This window comes from Opisthocomus hoazin, chromosome 3 (assembly GCF_030867145.1).
Source record: "Opisthocomus hoazin isolate bOpiHoa1 chromosome 3, bOpiHoa1.hap1, whole genome shotgun sequence".
NCBI classification, from domain to species: domain Eukaryota; kingdom Metazoa; phylum Chordata; class Aves; order Opisthocomiformes; family Opisthocomidae; genus Opisthocomus; species Opisthocomus hoazin.
This window is the reverse complement of record NC_134416.1, coordinates 47,342,256-47,364,122: the sequence shown is the minus strand read 5'-3', so window position 1 is coordinate 47,364,122 and position 21,867 is coordinate 47,342,256. Positions and strand designations below refer to the sequence as shown.

At 36.8% G+C, this 21,867-nt stretch overlaps 1 protein-coding gene across 8 annotated transcripts in view; it reads right to left on the bottom strand.

Annotated features, from left to right (window-relative positions):
- Positions 1 to 463: 463 nt before the first annotated feature.
- Positions 464 to 21,867, bottom strand: part of PCMTD1 (protein-L-isoaspartate (D-aspartate) O-methyltransferase domain containing 1) — a 47,077-nt gene continuing 25,673 nt past the window's right edge. For all 8 annotated transcript variants that reach the window (XM_075416162.1, XM_075416163.1, XM_075416164.1 and 5 more), the window contains 3 exons: positions 9,270 to 9,441; positions 7,537 to 7,660; positions 464 to 3,145 (listed from right to left, as the gene is read on the bottom strand). In XM_075416162.1, the coding sequence (XP_075272277.1) occupies positions 2,775 to 3,145; positions 7,537 to 7,660; positions 9,270 to 9,441 (667 nt within the window). In that variant the 3' untranslated portion in view covers positions 464 to 2,774. The remainder of the gene's footprint in view (positions 3,146 to 7,536; positions 7,661 to 9,269; positions 9,442 to 21,867) is intronic.

The following is a 21,867-nucleotide window of genomic DNA, read 5'->3' as shown; positions in this document are numbered from 1 at the left end:
CTACGAACAAAATTAGGGTGCCTCAAGGGGGAGTTTTAATAGTAAGTGCAACATGCTAGTCACTCATCACCCTTCATACTCTTACCTCAAAGTTCTCATTATTTACTTTGACCTAGATAGTTGCTCTGTTGAGGGTGGAAACAATCTCAATATTTAAGGAAAAAAAACCCACCATGAAACTGCTCTTGAGTGTATCGCTCAAGTATAGCTTCTGAGCTCTCCAGAAGCAACTAACTCTCTACAGGTACTTCAAAGTAGTGTTGGGCCCAAAACAGTTTTCCCGTATCATGAGTAACATCTCACCTTCCAGCCTTCGGAAAAAATTCATAATTTAGCAAGAAGGTGTATTACTCTTTCTGAAATTCAAGAATAGCCTTTATTAAAACGTTACTGACCTAACTCTGAAAACAACTGGTATCCGAATTTCCAAATAACTGAAAATACTTGCACAGAAACACAGACATTCAAGCAAGCAGAAACCACCAAAAAAGCCATTTTATTGCAACAATGTCCCCATCATCAATTGAGATGGCAAAAATTAAGTTTTAATTCATTTTGCATTTCTACCTTTTTATTTATGCAAATATAAATTCAAGAGTGTAAAATAAATCCACATATAAAACACAGAGGAAACATTCTCTTTCAGTGACTCCAAAAAAAACCCTTACATACTGAAGAATCATCACAAGTCATCCACTGTCCGTTTTTCCAAGCATACAGGGGTGAAAGAATGCAGAAATATATTCTCCAAAAGCATCCCGTTTAAAGTCTTTAAAGTACTTAAGCAATATTTAGTAATCTCATACTCTTCGAGCTTATGGATGTAGACTCCAAGAAAAGGAGAGACAAAATACATCTCAAACTCCAGATTATTTAAACTCCACCTAAAATAACCCATTTAAAACAAGATTATGTTCAATTCTTACAGCAGAAGCATCAGAATTATTTTATTAGTATCATTATTTTGGAAAATTACTTCTTATTAGTTTTTCCTGCTTTTAAAATAAAGTCAGAATATTTATTTCAAATAGTTTACTTACACTGTAAATATATTGCGGAAAGTAACTCCACATGCTGGTACAACAGGCCTTCATCAAGTTCCACTTAAACATTACTATGAAGTACCTTAAAAAACAGGGACTACAGCATGAAATGCACCATGAAGAGTCAGTGCCATGGGATTATGTATTACCTTCCCATATGCAACAAAACGCTTACATATTTTGAAGTCAATATTGGACTGTTAGACCACATGAATATTGGCTGGTTACAAATACTTGGACTAGGAACATTTACTGTTTTAGAAAGATGTGATTATTATATTTTATTGTTATTACACAAAAAAAAATGTTACCAGTATTATAAAATGTGCAGGATATTTCAAGAGGAATGTTTTTCAGTGGGTCCAACAGGCAGATGTTTCCAATGACTGTGGCTTTCAATGCATATCATGCCAAGTTCTTAACAAATAGTGTTTTCCCTCATGGTTATGTTACAACAGGATGAAGAAATTAAGATGGTAAAAGCAAACAAAGTTACAAAATGAGAACTGCAAGTAACTTCACAACTAAAAAACTTGTAGAAGGATTTAAATCAGCATTATTGTGGGTCCCCACAGTTGCACTGCTACTCTTAGGTTTCCAAAAGATACATATGATTTTATAAATATTTTTGTGCCAAGAGCCATGCTCAGAAACAAAATATAGGCTAGCACAAGTCTACCTTCTCAGAGATGCATGTTAAGTATAAAATTCACTTACTAAAGTGCATTTGCTCGACAAATTCTATCTAACTTCTACTATTATATCTATCCCAATAAGCAATACAAACTAAACTTTCTTGAAATCCTACCTCTACTTAAAAGCAGTAAATATAGATGACTGAAATCTGAATTACAATCTTGTATTACCAAGCATCTTAACTCAATGCTGTGAGCTGCAGAAATAAACAAAAGGTACTGTCCTAAACTTCCCACAAATGAGGAAGTGCCTCTAGTTAGAAATACTGAAAGTGTAGAATGGAGTTAAATACAAGCAGAGCTGAAGTAAGCATTGCTTTGCTTCTTATTCAACATGATGTTTCTTTAAGGCTCTGAGAGAAGCTGTTACGTTTCTCAAGGTCTTTTGGCAAAAGATACAAATGTAGAAGTAGCAGGGTCATCTGACATTTCAGAACTTGTATTTTCATGTTTCATTAAAGCCAACTTATTCAGTGTCCATATACATTTATTGCACTTGTGTTGTTGGAATACATCTATACCAACACAGTTACAATGATTGCAACAAAGCCATAGTAAAATAAACTTTAAAAGGGTCTGATTCTGACATTAGAGGGTAAGTGTCTGCATGTTTAAAACATTCCCCTAATAATAATAAATACAGACAAATTGCTCATCAAATCCGATGCACATGTTTAACAATTATTTAGCATATATAAAATTTCACTCATCCTTTTATGAATACAAATCTGTTAGGGATCAAAAAAGACTTACCATGCAAAATATTGATTAGTGCTGCATAATGGAATATATATTTCTATCAGAGTTAAAACAGTATTTTCAAAATTTAAAGAAAAATAGATTTTTAAAAAGGGATTCTACTGTTGAATGCAAGTCTTCCTTGTAGCAAAGACAAGATAGAGACAAGTTACGATTTATCGCTGTACTTCAGTCTTTGATGAAAGACTAATAATAACTTGTCCACCTACTTTTTAATAAATGCTACATTTTCAAGAATAAAGGAACTATCAGTAGGCATTATTTCTACTTAAACAAGTTATTTCTCTCTGTAATAGGTCAAGTATGCTTTTAAAGATTCAGGTAATGGTAGACTCATGATTTTCTCTCTCAGCAGATTTCGAGGAGGCTCTTCTGGCTTCAAGGCCTCACTGTGATCTTTATCCTCCTCCTCTTTGTTATCATCTTCCATTCTTTCATCTTCTTCACTATCTAGAGGCTGAGGAATGAGCTGATTACCAACAAACACATAGGTGTTAATCCTGCGTCTACGACATCTCCTGCGTTTTCGTTTTGGAGGAGCCTTCTGAGCAATACCCTTGGCTTTCATCTCCTCATTTATGAAGTTTCTAAGGGTGCGTCTGATATATATTCGAGCTAGATCCTGCAGATTCCGAACAGCACATGGAGCTAAAATGAAAGAAAAGTAAGTTATACTAAGTGAAATTCCCCTCTGGCAAAAAGTTGAGCTGCAAGGCAGTAAGACTTATGTTCAAGAACAATTGAAATTTTAGCACACGATACAATATGCAAATGACACAAGGGCAGATACAGCCACCTTGACAAACCCTGTGGCACAGTCCAAGAAACTAAGTGATATTTTGACAGACGCACAAGAGAATTAGAATGCATGAACAGATTATTAAAATAAATTTTAAAAAGCATACAACAAATACTGTCACCTTTTAACACCTGGCAAGTCTCAGGACCTACTGCTGGCAATGTTTTTAAGATCCTGCTGCTGGGAAACCACTTGTACTCCTATGTCACCTCTGTTTAGGCAAGTGTCCTTCTTCTGCCTGAGTCTTGTACTCACTACGCTTTTCCCTACTTACTACTGAAACCAACTCATCAGGAAGAGCCATATCAAATTCACAGCTGACGAACCAGGTAAGTTACCCATATCTTTGCAGCAGAAAAGTAATCAAAATTACTGAAGTCCTGAAGACAAAAAAAAAAAAAGTAACAAAAAGCCAAAAGCCACATATCCTCCAATGATGGACAGACAGGTGATGACTACTGCTGGGCTGCTGGATGCCTGCCCTAGATGAGCTATGGCTGGCTAATCACAAGGAAAACAAAAACAAAAAAGCACACCGACCAAACCTGCAGCCTGTTCAACTTTCCTGCTTGTCATTTTTGTTGCTATACAAAGTAGCATCAAATTAATTGGGACTACAGCAAGGAAGAAGTTAGTGAAGAAGTAATTTTGAGAATTACACTTCCAATATTGCATTCAGCTAAAAAAACAATGTATTTCAAACAAAATCTATTGTTTCACATACTGACTTCAGCTGCATGCTAGTTACTCACATTTGAAACCAAACGGATGTTTATGACAGCCAACATTGATTTCAGCTAAAGCCAACAGAAATTTTTAAAAAAAAAAAAGCCTCAGTTGTTTAATACAAAACCCACTCAAAATTCAAGAACAAAACCATGTCTAACCATACAAAACATATTTGTAAGATCAGGCTAAACAAGCCATGATTGTAGACTGTATGCAAATCATAGTAAATGCAAGCACGAGGTATATAAAGTTGAAGTAACCGATTAGCAGGCATTCGTCCCACACACAGAACTGTGTAATAGAGACTTCATCAAATCAGAATAAAAAAAAAAATATTACTTCCTTCAGAAGAGGACAGAATAAAATTTTGAAACACTGGAAAAGGTGTAACAGCAGTTAAGCTCTCAGCTTTATTACCCTGTTAGATAACATAAAACAGTCATATTACTTTTAGTGCTAGTTACAATTGATTATATTCTATTCGATTTTGAAGACAACAGCATCTAAAAGGTTTGAAGACAAAGTAAGCTCTTCACAGTCACATCTCACATCATAAACTATAACTGGTAACTACCAACAATTCGTAGTATGTAAAGGAAATCAAGGCCTAAAGCGTCTGCACTTCTGTTCACAAATCCCAGACACACACAGACAGACAGAGTAAGGAAAATGAGCTTCTATAAAGCTTCAGACATGCTGTATTTTTTTGAAAAAAGAAATGTTTGATAGGTAAAAAGGATAGTTAGGAAGTCCTACAGTGAGATAGTCAGAGATCTTTCCTATGCAAGTAATACAAAATCTGTTTGAATACAGAACTACTCAGGAGGACACCTAGGGAAAGACTTCTGAGGCACCCTTAAGCTCTCGTGGTATTCACGGATTCTAAGCCAAACTGACCATGAAATACAGCTCTCGTTTTCATTAGTGATCTTCTCAAACTTGCTTGATGTTTAAAAATTGAGGGTAACCAAACTTAAAAATACAGTAAAATTTGACTGAATATAAGAAGTTTCGTCTTTCTCCTTCATTACAGTTTAATAAAAAAAGAAAGTTAGACTTCAATAAAATCTACCCTTGTGACTTCTCAGTGATGTACTGGGCTCATGATGAGAGTTTTTAATATGTACAGTACACTGTGGGTCAACACAAGTTTACTTCCCACACTAAGCTAAGCATGAAGCTCTGCAACCACGTTAACACCCTGCTCAAATGTAAAACTCTGCTGAGATGCAGAATATGTACTTTACCAATGCTAGTGGTGCTTGACCTTTATCTCATAGCTTACAGTCTACCAAAAGAGAGCATTTATTCCTGCTTGCAACATGCCACACAGCTGTACCCATTCTGGTGATGAATAGGCCATCTTAAATCATTACATGAGAATCTGTATGTGGTCTACTGCCAATCTGTCTTAGCTTCTCTCCTAAAACCATTAATCAAACTATTCACATTAAGAATACTTTTATTAAAATGAGAGGAACACAATGCCATTTTTTGATGTTTATGTCCACTTCTTTACAGTTGTCTAGCATCAGTAAACTGTGTCCTAACCATGTTGGTAAAATGATCCTTTTAGCAACACCTCTGTAGTTTTCCACGAGAAAAAAAGATTCTACTTAGAGAATGACTGACTGACAGATATTTTATGAAGCCCTATGTAAATGTGAGAGTTGTAACTGTAGTCTATATATAGCATCACATTTGTTTCAAAGCATTCAATGGTTGTACCAAGTATGCCATAGGCTCCGTGTTTACTTAGCGACATCCGTAGTTTCTGGCTAAAGTTTACATAAGGATAATGTTTAATGTTCACTAGACTTCTCTGAACTGCTAAGATAATTTACAGGTGCGTGGATTTGAAACAAATAGACAATGTTACTGTAAACGAGGAATTGGCTGGAATGATTATTTCTTGAGCTTCAGATCACTTTTTTTTTTTTTAAAGCTTCATGATAAAACTAGATCAGCCTGAGCAGTGGAAAGAAGCATATCTTACTGATTTCATTTTACAGTGCAACTTCAAGCCCCTATATGTTTTGGTAGTTTTTTTTTCTTTTCTTTTAAATAGTGCCAACTTAGTAGCACAATTGTGTGTTCTTTCCCTCTTCTCACTGAAGAATCATTTCAAAATGATTACATTAAGCTACTTACAGGAAACACCTTTACTGTACTGTAGTTCAGTTCTGAACACCACTGGTCTGCACTAATTTACCTCCAAAAATTCAGGAATGGCGATGGAAAACAATTAAAAATCCTCCACTATCCTCTAGGGAGTCAGACTGTATAAAATCATAGTAAGACCAGAAAGCGTGACAAGCCACCTCTGTACTTCACTGTTAGTCATAATGCAGTCTATCTATTATGGATTACATCTAACGCAAAGAAATGAGGGGAAAAAAGTAATCGTGTATTAAAAAGCAAATTTCAGGAAACAGCTTTTGAGGTCTCAGAAAGCAAGTGTTAAACAACCAAAATGAATCATTTCTGCAAAAGAATTGATTACATAAAGGAAAGTAATATCTGTACTTCGAATAAAAAAGTAAAGGTAACTACAACCAGGAACTATTCTTCGCAAGTTCACACATACTCTCAAAACTAATAGCCAGATCAGTAGTTGCAGGCAATGCAACCCGGTAGGACATCCTGGACTCCTGAAGGGTTTATACCTGTTCCACAGCTAGAAAATGTGCGTGTAGGCAAGAAACATGCAAGGAGGACAGGAGGATTAGTTCCCTTTGGTTATACGTTAACAGACCAAAACAGGAAAGAAAAGCTGTTATCTTCTAGGCTCTTTGTTGGGCTAATTTAAGTTCCCACATGTTACTGAAGCTCTGTGTATAACACTACTCCTACCCCTGACCCCTAAAAGAAAATTTCAACTCTACACCTTTCTCTGCCACTCTTTTCTCCTTCCCCTTATCATACTATCTTATCATCTTGGCAACAGATGTACTTTCAGAGACTTTCTAAATACCTTTACTAATCTTATTCAAAGCATTGCAACTAGAAGGCCAGCCCCAGCGACTACTAAAAAAACAGCTAGGCATGACTATATCAGTTGCAGACAGACATGAGCATGCTCAGCTATCAATATCCTTCAGTACCACAGCTGCAGTTTAGACCTGTTCTTTCCATTTCAGGGTAAAAAGAAGCAGCATTTTTCTCTGGGAGACCATCAAGAAGTTAGCATTCCTGACAGACCTAATGCTAGCTTGCTATTTTAGCTATACGTCAGCAGAAAGAGAGAAGCTGAATCTAAAAGCAAAAGAAGTCTGGAAAAATAATCTGAAAAGACTGTTATCATTTCACTTCAGGATATTAATTGTTTAGCAACACAGAACATGTGCCAGGAGCACATGAACATAGCAGTGAGCTACTGCTTTACTGAACTGTATGTTCCTGCTCTATCATATTATGTCTGTATAGCATAGCCTCCCGACTTCCAGAACACCATCAGCAGGCACTGTAACAACCCATCAAGCCAAAGGGAGTGAGCACAAATGACACTTACGCAGTCCCACAGTGTCATGTTTGCCGTTGTCATTTCTGTTTGGTTGCACTAGTGGAGCAAATGAAACAGCAAGGATATTTTTACTTTCCCACGTGTTCTGTCCTGTTCTCAAGATTTGTGTTAGCTGCATAAAAACAAAAACAAAAATAAATCAGTGGTTACAGTTCTGCCACACTCACTACTATTCAAACTGGTGTTCAAACACACTGTTATGTAGACGTGCTTCAAAATTAATTCATAAAGGCTGTTTTATGAACAGAAAGGACTTTCATATCCCTTGAAATATTACTTTGGTAGTAGAGTACTGAATAAGGCTCTTCAGCAATGGGAAGAGATGCAGCTGGAAAATTAAGGCCCAAGGTGACTTTTGCTTTTTACGATTTTTCCAAAAGACCACAGAATACTTTAGATTGGAAGTGACCTCTGGAGTCCTACTTCCTGCTTGAACAAAACCAACTTCAAAGTTAAATCAGACAACTTGGAAGCTTTTCTGATGAAGTTAAAGATCTCCTAGGACTGTGATTACCCAACCTGTCTAGGCAACCTGTTGTAGTGTTCAACAACTCTCATTATGAAAAATTGTTTTCCCTATATGCACACAATATGACCCCTTGCTGCCACTTGTAACATCCTTCTTTCAGTTTGCTGTGCACCTGCAAAGAGAACTGGGACCCCTGCCTACTAAGGAAATTCTCCACCCTTTTAGGAAGCCAAAGTCAGGAATTAAATGTTCCCTTTGCTGTTTCTCTGCAGGCTAGATCAACGCAGATCTTTCAGCTACTCCTTGTACTTTACATGCTCTAGCTCCCTAACCACAGTAATATCCACAGTTTTCATTCTGCTTTCAAACTGTGACTACTTTTAAAGTGGATTCCATCAATTTCAAGTTATAGTATCTTAGTCCAATAAATACTGAAAAAAGTATTTATGGAACTAAATTATGCAGGTTATGTTTAAATCACTTTGGTATTTTGAGAAAGCAAGATATATAATGTGATAATTCTTTTTGGAAGACAAAGTAATTAGTATGTTCATCAACAAGCATTTCAGTAATTATCTGTATTTAGGAGGACACCAGCTTAAATCACATAATCCGTCTTTCTCAAGTTGCCTATTAGTAAAACAGGGAGAATAATACTTACCTTTGTAAAGCCTTTTGAGATCTAAGGGTGAGAAGTAATAAAAGTGTGGAGTATTATTAAAATAATACACCTGTCTGAAAAACATTTAATCTAACATGGAAAAGCAACACTGAAAACTGCTTTAAATGAGTCATATTTTTTCCCTTCAGTTTTTCCCTTCCTTTACAATGTCCCACTACTCACAGCTACTTCATATTTCTCTGAAGTAAATTCTCTTAGTTTAGAGGGTGGTTTCTTTGTTTTTAAGTACTGACTGGAAACATCTGTGAGGCAGGTAGATTTCAAAGCAGTTCTTGGACTGCTGAAAATACACTGCTGAAAAATACTATGAATGGAGTTATAGTTTCACTGAAGACACAGTTTTGCCACAGACTTTGATGTAAGCAGGATATTGATGCTTTCCTACAAGTTTAAGGGAAAAAAGTTCAAGACTTAATTAAAAATACTAATACCTGATTAACTGCAGCAATACACTGATTTAAGATATCATTAGCTGAACATTAACTTAGTCAAATATACATTTAAAAGCACTCCTTAAATTATATATTTCTCATACTAAAAGATAAAGACGGGAAATTGTCACTAAGTCACCTGATCTTCTATAGGCATTACTAAAATGCCTCCAACTTTCAATAAAATTTTCATGTAGTTTTCATGGTCTTTCTGGACTCCAGCTCCACAGTAAATCCGGTCATATTGATGACTGTCTGAGGCTATTTCCAAACAATTACCAACCACAAAGGCAGGTTCACAGAACTCAAATCTACGGGGAAGAAAAAAAAACAACAAAGGGGACACATTTCAAATTAGGAATTTTAAGAACAGCCAGTCCAGATAAAGACAGAAAAATATTTTTCATCTCTTCCCTTACATAATGAAAAAAGAAGAGTATACATACTTTGAAGTCTGTATTATGGCAATACTACTTTGAAAATAATCTGTTTTTTTCTGCTACATCAAGGACCAAAGAAAAATTCTTAAGCAGTTACAATTACGTATTAGGCAAAACAGAAAAGTCCTCAAAGCATCACCAGACTGCCTAACTATAAGCAAATAAATTTGTCTAAAGAAACCTTACAAGCCATACAGTAAAAGTGCATTTAAAACAGCACATTTATCAACAATGCGAGATATCCAAGCTGTTGAATAACTATTGAATAAATTCATTTCCTAATAGCCGCCTCAATTTTTTTTTTTTTTTTAAATCAGGCTTTTAAAAGACTGCTTTTCCCCACCTCCCAATCTTCCACCTTGAGCCCAATCCACTTTTCCTCAATAAAGGAATTTAATGGAAAAGTCTGTCATTTTTTGACCACACACAAAGCAACAAAGAAAAAAAAAAAAAAGATTAACTATTGCAGAAGCATCTGTTCTGATTTTCATGAGCAAATTAAAGTTATACAACTCCTTTCAAGTGGACCTAAGTCTATAACAAGTTACAAGGACTGTAAGTACTCATTGTCACTGCATAAAATATCAAAGAAAATAGGTACAGGACAGAGCTTTACTGCCAAAGCTGCATATATTCTCCATTACACTGATACTTGCTAATGTTTTTCAAATCTCTGCTGCACCTTGCTGCTTCAGCTGTTAACGCCATAATAAATATAATGTACCTTTCTGTAAAAAAAAAGAAAAAATTCCTTCAGTGAGTAACTTGAACTTTTCCCTAAGCACTTTAAAATTAAGAATAGAGGTGACAATTGCTCATAGAAAGGATTTACGGTTTTCTTTGAAAAAATATTAAGTAAAACCAAACACCTTGTTGTTGCACACAACAGTTCACCAACTTCATCAGGTAATATTAAAATCCAATGCATCTCCAAGTTCATCCAGAAGGAACGAATTTTTCCAAAAACTTCTTCAAATACATGCAGCCATTTTATGAACTTTACAGCTGACTGTCATTAGAATTTTTTTTTTACTTGGCTAGCAGTAGCAAATCCCATCACAACACGACAACATTCAGATCAATATTTCTTCACTTATACTGAAGCTTGGCAACTTCCATTGCTTAGGGATGCTGCTTCTAAGATTTGGCTGACTTTCCTATCTACAGCATTACCATTAACAAATCAGAATTCTATTAAATGGATGTTTTTGCTTGAATTATATTTTTTTTTTCCCCAAAATGGGTTGCTTGACCTTGCAAATAACGCAATGCCCCCCAGGATCAATACAGGCTGGGGAATGCAGGGATTGAGAGCAGCCCTGCCAAGAAAGACTTGGAGGTACTGGTGGATGACAAGCTGCACCTGAGCCAACAATGTGCGCTCACAGCCCAGAAGGCCAACTGTATCCTGGGCTGCACCAAAAGCAGCATGGCCAGGAGGATGAGGGAGGTGATTCTGCCCCTCTGCTCTGCTCTGGTGAGACCTCACCTGGAGTCCTGCATCCAGCTCTGGAGCCCTCAGCACAGGAAAGACATGGACCAGTTGGGGCAGGTCCAGAGGAGGGCCATAAGGATGATCCGAGGGCTAGAGCACCTCTCCTATAACAAAAGGCTGAGAGAGTTGGAGTTGTTCAGCCTGGAGAAGAGAAGGCTCTGGGGAGACCATGTACTTTTTCCCCCTGTACTCTGCACTGGTGAGGCCACACCTCAAGTACTGTGTTCAGTTTTGGGCCCCTCACTACGAGAAGGACATTGAGAGGCTGAAGGATGTCCAGAGAAGGGCAACGAGGCTGATGAAGGGTCTACAGAAGAAGTCTTGTGAGGAGCAGCTGAGGGAACTGGGATCATTTAGTCTGGAGAAGAGGAGGCTGAGGTGAGACCTTATGGCTCTCTACAACTACCTGAAAGGAGGCTCTAAGTGAGGCGGGTGTTTGTCTCTTCTCCCAAGTTACTAGCAACAGGATGAGAGGCAATGGCCTCAAGCTGCATCAGTGGAGGTTTAGATTGGGTATTAGGAAAAAATTCTTTACTGAAAGACTGGTGAAGCACTGGAACAGGCTGCCCAAAGAAGTGGTGGAGTCACCATACCTGGAGGTGTTCAAAAGAATGTGTAGATATGGCACTTCAGGACATGGTTTAGTAGGCATGGTGGTGATGGGTTGACAGTTGGGCTTGATGATCTTAGAGGTCTTTTCCAATCTTAATGAATCTAGGACAGTACTGTAGCCCTTCAGTACTTAAAGGTGGCTTAAGATGGGGACAAACTTTTTAGCAGGGACTGTTGCAACAGGACATGGGTTAATGAGCAACCTGATCTAGTGGTAGATTTCCCTGCTCGTTGCAGGAGGGTTGGACTAGACGACCTTTAAGGGTCCCTTCCAACCCAAACTATTCTATGATTCTTTTGACTAGTCACACACAGACCCCAGAATCCTTTTCCCAATTACTGCATAGCTCTCGTGCTAGATGTGGCCAACAGTCCATAATGTTGTTTCCACATCCAAATCCAGAAGAACAACTGAAAGCTACAAAGATCATTGTTAGATTAAAAAGAAAAAAGGGAGAGGGAGAGTGAGTGGGGAATGACTGCCTTGTTGCACACAACTGGGCAGCTAGGCCAGCCTAAACTGCAGTTGAAACAAATTTCGGATTAACACAGAAAGACCTAGAAATACATTAGGCAAGGTTAAATGCCAGGAACAAAATGAAACCCCAGGCACTGATCACTTTGCTGAAGAAGTAATCTCATTTCATAAGCACTTGGACTATCCTGTATTTTTTTTACATCCACTGAGATCAATCAGGCAGTTCATGCTATAGTTTAAACTGTAGGCAACCTCAAATTAAAAGTCAAGCATCACCACACGAATTTAATTTGAAAGTTTCACCAAAGTACCTTTGTGCACTTCAAAAGTATGGGGGTGGGGGAGATGCAGGGAGAGAGAAAATATGGTACTTTCCTAAAATGCAGTTTTAAATCTTGAGACAGTCCCTGGTTAGTTTTAGAAAAAATGAAGACAGCATGCCTGCCTAACCTGGCAACTTTCACAACTTGTTCTGATCATCTCCGCATGCTCCTCTAAAAGTTGGCAAGCTTATTACTAGATACTCCAAAACTGCTTTCTCTGCTAGAAACCACGCTTAAGCTCATGCTGCCACTGGTCACACCCTCTTAAAACAAGTAGGAGCACGAAACTCTCCAAGGAAGCAAAAATACAAGACAAGGCAAAAACCCACAAAATACTCCCCAGATGCAAAACACTCTGTACGTAAGTGTGGATGAAAATGGTGTTTACAAATGTAGTAAAACCCTGAAGAGCATTTCTGATTTAGCTCCACAGCTTGCAACTAGAAAGGCACAAAGCACAATGAAGACACAGAATCAACTTCCCGTTACACCTGTAAGAATGAGATGGGCTAACCACTAGTGACCAACTCTGCCTACAGGCACTTCAAATTGTCTGGACCGTGCTCCACATTATTAGCAGAGTTTTGTTGGATACGTAATGCTTACAACCAAAACAGCCAGTTATCTGTTAGTCCATTTACTTCAAAAAAAAAAAAAAAAACAAACCCAAAAACATCTCCCACACAGCTTCAGCTAGTTTCAACCCAATTTGTCACCAGCAGAAATTTTCCTGAAAGACTAATTTCCCACCGCAAACCTAAACACTATTTGCACTAGGGTACATGCAATTCCTGAAGACATCTCTTTAGCCCGTATCAGATGAAAAACAAGGGGGTCTACTTGGTCCAACTGGCCATGCAATGGCTACATCCAGGTGGCCTACAGTGGTATGCTAGCTGCCCACTCAAACATAGACAGTTCAAGAATTGGCATACATAGTCTCCTGTTACCCAGAAAGCTAAATAAAAGTAAATAGAAGAAATGGGAGGAAAAGCTTATAAACCACGTCCAGTCATTGCAAGTTCAGAAGCCAACCTCTCTTCATCCCTGCTGCCCACAGAACCAACCGCTTCATGTGTTATGGTATGAGCAGTGACAAAAAAACAGAAATAAAGGCATACAGATTTCATACTTAGTGGAGTATTATGGACTTTTGAAATACAGTTATGTTGTACAATGGTGAACTTTACTCCTCCACACTCCCATGTAAAGTCAACCTCACCAGTGACACAAGACTCTTTCCGCGCTCTCTGAAACTTCAGCTGATTCTATTTTCACAAGATGATACATGAGCCTCCGAATCAGAAAGAGCTGATAAATGCATGTACATTCTTATTTTTATCTAATCCAGTAATTTGAGCTGACCTTCAAACAGAGACTGAAGTATAATTTTGAGATTTTTTTCCTACTAACTTGCCCAAATAATTTTCAAACTAAGCAAAGTTAAGTTCAGTTTTACTAAAGTATAAAAGACTATCATTTGATCAGGAAATGATCTAAAACTTAAATACAAAGGTTTTGCAAGTACAAGAGAATAAGCCATTTCAGAATATCTGCCAACAGCATCACAAGCTTGTTAGTCTTACAATATGAAAGTAGTATCAACCACATTGTTTTACAATTGAACTTGACCTAATCAAACCCAAGTTCTTTTAGCCCTAATTGTCACTATATTCAACAAGTTGATTTTACTCCTATTGCCTTTTGGATATCAAAACATATCAGATCTTCAATTCCCTTCTGTGTTACACTTAGCTCTCTTATTAGATTAATGACAGCGCTGAGAATAGTTTATTGCTTCAACATGCAGTATTGACAATCACATAAGCTACCTATCAAGATGAGGTAATATTTCACTTTTTTTTTTTAGTTACTGAGTTGAAATGGAACTAAGAGATGCCAAATGTTCTTTACCATTCGTTCACCTATACCAAATGGCCAGGGTGGCCTTACAGAGCATTACATAGGTAACATGAAAAGACCTTCTTATTTCACACATTAAATGTAAAAAATGGCAAAAATAAAGTGTTACAACAATCTGGAGACGTTTTCATCACATTAGGTTCTTAAGTTGAATCTTGTATGTTGATTATAAGAGAACCAACAGCCAAAAGAACAGAAATTAGAGTTCCCATTATAGACAACACAGCAACAGAAAGTTTCTGTTTAATCGACCACTTGCCACAGGATAAATTTAAGCACACACAGATCATGTCTAGCAATGACCCAAGATAACCAAGCAGCTTCAAGCACATAAAACATATGCTGACCCGATTCTGTCCTTCCATCTTTTGCATTTTTGTAATGTATCCCTCAAGGATGGGTGTTTCAAGTTCATCCTTAACACAGCCACAAGTGCTTTTCTTCCAGCTAAACATAAAATATTTTCTGCAGAATTTAAAGTGCATTTCCATCTTTGCTGCAGCAACTTCAGAAAATTATCAAGTAATAGATCATTACTGCTCATATTCTTTTAAGTAAGATTCCCCATAGATAAACACAATGAAGTATAACTACTGCAACAAAATGAACATCCATTTAAAAAAACATTTACAGCAAAGAACTAAGATTGAAGTTTGTTGCTCTTGTATCCATATCCACCAATCTAGTATTTGTGTAATAACAAGATATTAATTAAAAAGAGTGCACAGTACAGTAACCTATCCTTACAGCAAGCTTTTTTCCACAACAGGATTCATTGGTTGGTCCTACCATAACACCCACCCACAGAACCTATCCTTAATTACTTTCAAGTCTGAAGATACACAGGATGCTTCTTGGGTTAAGTTCTATCTATACCAACCTTCACAAATGCAGGATGTTGTACTGATGTCTCCTGAAAATGAAACTAGGTGCAAGTAGGCATGAATTGCCTTTTTTATTTTATAAAGTGGTATACATACTTGATTTTTTAAAACCAAAGAAGCTCAATAAAATTGGAGAGAAAAATCAAGTAATTTGAAGGAAAAACAACTTTCAGCATCCACAAGCTTGTGTTTGAAGGAAACAGTAAAATATGTTATAAAATGCTTAAAAAAAAAAAACACGCAATACTGAGGAACCACTTCAACTACTTACATTTGCCTTTTGCCAAAACAAAAATTAATTAGTTCTTAAACCCAGCCTCACTCCAGCTACATTTTACATCTCTGAACTATGACATTCATACCAGGATACATCTAGAGTACACTTCCACCTATCCCTATTCTATACTAACCACACTCATATTTCAGCTTGCTGCTCACAGCCCTTACAAAAAAAAAAAAAAAAAAAACCACCACACACCACATTTCAGTATGAATTTAGTATACTCTTTTCCCATCCACAGTCATTTCCTTCAGTCAGTCAACTCAAACCCTCCAAAAAGCCTGAAATCTCATTCGGTACCATTAAGCTGTTCCAAGTGATTCCCCTCTAATAGGAAATTTATTCAAATTTGTTTAGATTTAGGGCACAAAGGACTACTCTTCAACTTTAGTGATGTCTAAGAAAAGTTTGTCAAGTTGTTAACACTTGCCATTTGAATTACAGTGACACTATACTGGAGCAAAGAATTCAAAAGCATTGCAAGGCAATTTTCACGCATAACTCCTCATGGAAAAAAAACCCCAGATTTTAATACATATTCTGAAAGAAACAGTAAATCCCACGTAAGTACTAATGAAATTAACTTTGCATCAAGCTTCCCACAAACCATCAAATACATTAATAACCAGAAACTCAAATTAATCTGCAAAATGTGGAGACTCTGAAAACATAGTAAAACATTACACTATTTTTTGCTACTGTGATAAAGAAGTAACACTTACTTTTGTCCTATACTAATATACTGCTGTCCTAATTCTAATATACTGCTGACCATATTTTTAGCAGAAGGACCCCTCAGGATGGGGGAAGAAGGGAGGGGAAAAAGAAAAAAAAAAAATCAGTTCTGGCAGGTTGCTTTAGAAGTTTTACTCTTTTCACCAACAAAAAAATGGCCTCTCTCTTTAAAACATAGCTACAGCAGCTGAAAAACAAGCATTTCCTGTAGTTATTTTAAGACACAGACTGAAAAGCTACAAATAACTTAATCTAGGAAGTTCTGGCTCCTTTGTCCCTTTGGATTAAAAAGATAACACTCTCAGAGCTTCTCCTGTGTCAAACAAGAATTTCCTAAATCAGTAATCTTACTCAAAGTACTCCTAAATCTGTTTAAATAATAACGCATTTACTGAAAGAAACCTTGAAGCAGCTTTCAGATCATTTAGTCAATTTTTCAGGTTTTAAACTGACATAAAACTTATGTTCTTTGAAAGCCACAGATGAAGGTCAACACTCACATGGTTTTGTGTGATATAACATGCCACAAGAACATGCCACAGAACAATGAAATACTTTCAGATTTCTATGCCTCATTAGCCTTTCTCATTTTACTTGACTACAGAAGTACTTTAGAACTGATATCAGATTTAAAGGTACTTCTTACCTATTGCAGGAAAAAGTTTTCCCATTTGTTTCTCAAGAAATACTTCCCATGTTCTATCCTGTTAGTGAAGTCCAATTAAGATTAAATCACTAGCTAAGAAACATAAAACCTGCATCAGTTAAAAAGGGAAAACAACTTTTAACGAGTGTTAATTCTTATCCTATTAAGTAGGACAATAGCAGGGCAAGATGGCAAGTTCTTTCCACCTTTTTGTATTTTTTCTTTGTCCTTCATCCCATCTCGTTTAAGCATTTTTTCAAGCCCTCTCAATTTGTCTTTGGTTCATGTATAAATACATATTAATAGACCGCTAGCATATTTTGTTAACGAGTTACACACATTTTACCTACTATTAGTATTACTATTATTTGCAAGACCTTCTGCATGGACACTACAAACATCAGAATAAACAAACAAAAATATTAAATCTTTGAAAACAAAATCTATAATGACAACTTGTAAGTTCCTTGCATCCAATCACAATAACAGTAATTTTAATTAGCATTAGAGTAACAGTCAGAAGTGATGCTGGTAAAAATTCCATTCTATTATTCTGTCTTGAACATTTTTTCAGCTTCTAAGCAACATTGTAGGACAGCAAGGGACAAACCTGTATTTCTACTTAGTTTGTATTTGTCATCTCCATTTTTGAATAGAATTGTCTTTGTTCTTCTATTATATGATATTAGCCATCTTGTTTATGATTTCTGATATTTATCTCATCAGTTCCATTGAAGTAGACTAAAACACATTACTCTTTTTGAAAAAAATTCAAACATTGGTTCTTAAAAATACTTACGACTAACCTCACTCTCAACACTGGTTTACAAAATTTAAACTTCATCATGTACTATATCTAACCTTTGGTGGAAAACCTAAGAATCATAGTGAAGGAATACTTTTCATCAATTCCAGAGTGAATTTTAACAAAAAGTGGACAGGAATAGGGAAGCAAGAAAAAGTTTCTGTGACTCCATATTTTTGTCATGACCCTAATGCATCCATGGACAGAAGTCTGGAAAACAACTTGTCTGTTTACAAACACAGAAGAGAATTTGCTTTCATTTTTTACTGAAGCAGAAAAATGGTTTTATAGGTTGAAACTGTCCTATTTTATACTTGCAGGTTTTTGTGAAGCAACAGATTTTATAGGACTCACGCTTTGAGCACTGACCTTGCTTGCTTCAATGTAAGAAATGTAATTCCAAATCCTATCAAAAATTGTAGCAATGAGAGATTTCCAAAGAAAGGCAGCGTCCACCATAACATTTATTTATTTATTTATGAAAGATAAGTGTGGTTCTAAGAGGGCAATAATATGTATTTCTTGAAAAATACAGATTTAGTTCCCTCCTAGGTAAGAGGAGATTCAGTTGTTATTTTTGGACCCTTCTGGTTTACGAGGTGTAAGATTAGAAATTGTACTTCTCTTTAATATCTCTAAATGAAAAAGGGATATTCCAAAAGCCTATCTTCCTTTCCTATTTGTCAAACATGACCTCTAGCATCAACAAATCCCACTGGAATTCTTGTAGTCCCTGTGTTGTTCTGGTTACACTAAACCTCAATAAGAATTCATTCACCGCTTTAAAAAAAAAAACAAAAAAACAACACAACAAAAACCAACATGTACTTTATCTGAAACTAAGACCAAGTTATCAGTAAGATATAGACTGAGAAAGCCACCAGTGAGTTATGGAGATAGCTGGCTTTTCCTGCTTAGATTTTTTCCGCAATCATTAACCAGCTGCACAGGCAGGAAAGATATTTATTTCCTTTGTGTGTTTACAAGGAACTTTCCATTTCAAATCTGCTTTAATGAAAAGAAAGTGAACCTTAGGAGTCCTAACAGGACTGAATTTTGATGAAGAGAAATATTCTGTCAGAAGACAGAGCTTACTATTTTTCAGTGCCAATACAATCTACCACAGACTTCAGGAAGAAGTTTTGCCCGTAACAATTATCCCAGAAGTAGTACTAGGGTTCTTGTCACTTACCATTGAAGTGGTTTCTTTTGATCCTGAGAAGGGTTGGTGATTTTCTTTCACAGCAGGGACTTCACCAGCTTACCCAGGTTTGGTTTTTGATAGGGTGCTAGAAGATGGGCAACCTAGCCTTGCCCTGTGGCTCTCTCTCCAAGCTGGATATTCTAGGTCTAGAAGGTGACTGGGAGCAGAAAAGACAACACATTCCCCTTCAATAAACAGGTGAAGCGGGGCCTGGTACTTTCACATATGTGTTTTAGATAGAGCCTTCTTAAGGAATGATTTCCCGCCCCCCCCTTAACTGGCATGCATTCCCTGAAGGTTTTAAGAACAAAAGAGAGCCTTATGCATATTTCAGACTCAGCCACAGAATTTTCTTTAGTCTATACCTAAAACCTTTGCACCTCAACCACGATGACACTTTCACATGGAACTTCTCCTTTGCTTCTACTGGCAAACACATGCTGTCAAGTAAAATCAAAGCAGCATTTTACCTCTCAGAACGAACAACTCCAATTCCATTTACAGGAAAACTATTTTTATAGATTGGTGGAATATGGATACAGATGCAAGTGATCACTGGAATTATTTGTCTTTCTGAAACAGGCATCTGAAAAGCTTTTCCTCTGACGAACAGTTCAAGAGGCCAAAGCTGAAAGAAGCCTAGCCACCAGAGGGAGACAACCCTCCCTTTAGGCACAGAGTGTCCCAAGTCCTTTTGGGCACGCTATTTTTACACTGCTTCCAGTCTTTGGTCAAGCACCTATCCCAACCATAGAAAAGTAAGTTTTAAATTACATTTTAACAACATTCTTATCAGGCATCAAGGAAAAAAATTGTATTGTACCACATCGCACTGGATCATTCCCCCATAAAAACAGCATCAACGCAATACTCCACCTTATCAGGCAAAAACACCTAAACCATCACGACACAGCTCCACACAGAAGTCAGATGTAAAGCCAACGGCCTATTTCTCCAAGCAAAGGAACACCACAAAGTTACAAAGTATTTAGGATGCAGTTTGAAGCTTTCCAAGTACCTACCCACAAGGTTAAAGCCATTTTTTGTTTCAAAACAATATTGCTTAAAATACTCAGACCAGACTGAAGAACATTATACACTAAAGAAAGAACGCAGGGAAGTGGCAATGTAAAGTTTTACAGAAATCCCTATCAGCATAACTCCATTACTGCCAGGAAAAGGGATCGTGGTCTCTGTGCTCCCGCCCCCCACGTCTCATTAAAGGCTGCTGGCAAGTGTAAAGTATTTTTCCCCATCATGCACACACACACACCATCTATTCAGACAATGCACTTCATTCATACCAGCTTGCCACGTAAAATCTGTTTTCAAACAGTAAGGACGCCTGCTAGGTATACACCAGTGTGTAATAGTAGACAGACACTGCACACCTTTTTCTTGTGTGGTCTTTCATCCAAATACTAAGCTGACCAAATCAGCAGCTAAGTTCAGACGCCGTAGTCCACACAATTCTGGGTAAATATATTTTACTTATAAATGAAGATGCAGAAAAAGTTGCTGAAACAAGAATCAAAATCAGACTTACTGACCCTGAGCACATTACTTTGAGAGGCAGATTAAAATTTTCAAGACATGCTGTATAAATTCGCTTGAAAACACAGAAGGACCCCATCACACAAAAACCCACACATCTTCATTAACTACATTCACATACAGAGTATTTACAAAACAAGCAGTAAGCCAGAATCAGCTACGCAGATAATTTACAAATCCCCCGCAAAACACAAAATCCAACTAGCCAATGAGTATCATGTCAGCTGCAGTGCAGCTATTACCAAACAGATTTGCATCAAAAAGCACTTTCACATAAATATAACTTTTGTTTGTTGGCGAGAAGGGCATTTCTGCGGCTACTGCTTAGTATTTTACTATTGTGTGGAAAAGGTGGACTGCCAAAAGGCATTTGCCAAGATATAATATGCAAATTACTGATAAAAGTCTAGATCATATTCACCAACCTGCTGACCTTTTTCCCCTCATTGGATTAACACTGTATAACTAAATATCAATTTAACTATCATTATAAATGCTGTGTGCTATTTACAACAGTCCCCAGAGCTGATCTTCACTGAATTAGGGGAAAATACATCTCTTCTCCTTTAAAAATATTAGATCATTTGCTATATAAATATATATATACACACACACACTTATTTCCTTCAAACACAATATGCATACCACATTGATACTCACTTCTGCCAAATATAGCAACTTTGGGGTTCCCCCCCCCCCGAGAAGAACGTTTTAAAGCATAAACCCCAGTATTCTGATATTCATTTACATAAATATCCTAATCAGATTTTGTTTAAAAATTAATACAATTTCGTTGCTACCCCTTCATTCAATTTATCTTGATTTCTGTACATAAATGTATCACCAGATTGGAAAGACATTTCAATCAAAACCAGCTTTCTGTATGTCTGAGTACACACACCTACAGGAGTGCAGGAGTAGAGGTATGCGCAGGAATTTATTAGCTGGCAGGTACATCTAACTTAAAGCCACTAATGATCACGAGTGACCACATTTCACACAACTTTTTTTAAGACAGATTATATGAAGTACATCATAAAGTTCCTGACTGATTCCATTTTTATTTGTTCTGGCTTCTGCATATATTAACCTCTGCTAACATAAGTGCTTGTATTAAAATTAAGACAGTAGTAGTGAAATATATGTATTTTCTCTTACGTAATTTTATTTATTCTAATGGGCAAAACATAGTACTAAAATAATCTAGCCAATATCAGAAGTATATAATTGAATTCAGGTACAAGTACCACTAGGACGATACTTTAAACTTAACTTTATAAACTAATTATAGCCCTCTGGTCAGAACAGAGCTCTTGAAGTTTGGGGTATGGAGAAAAGTGGATTGAGCTCCAGCCAAC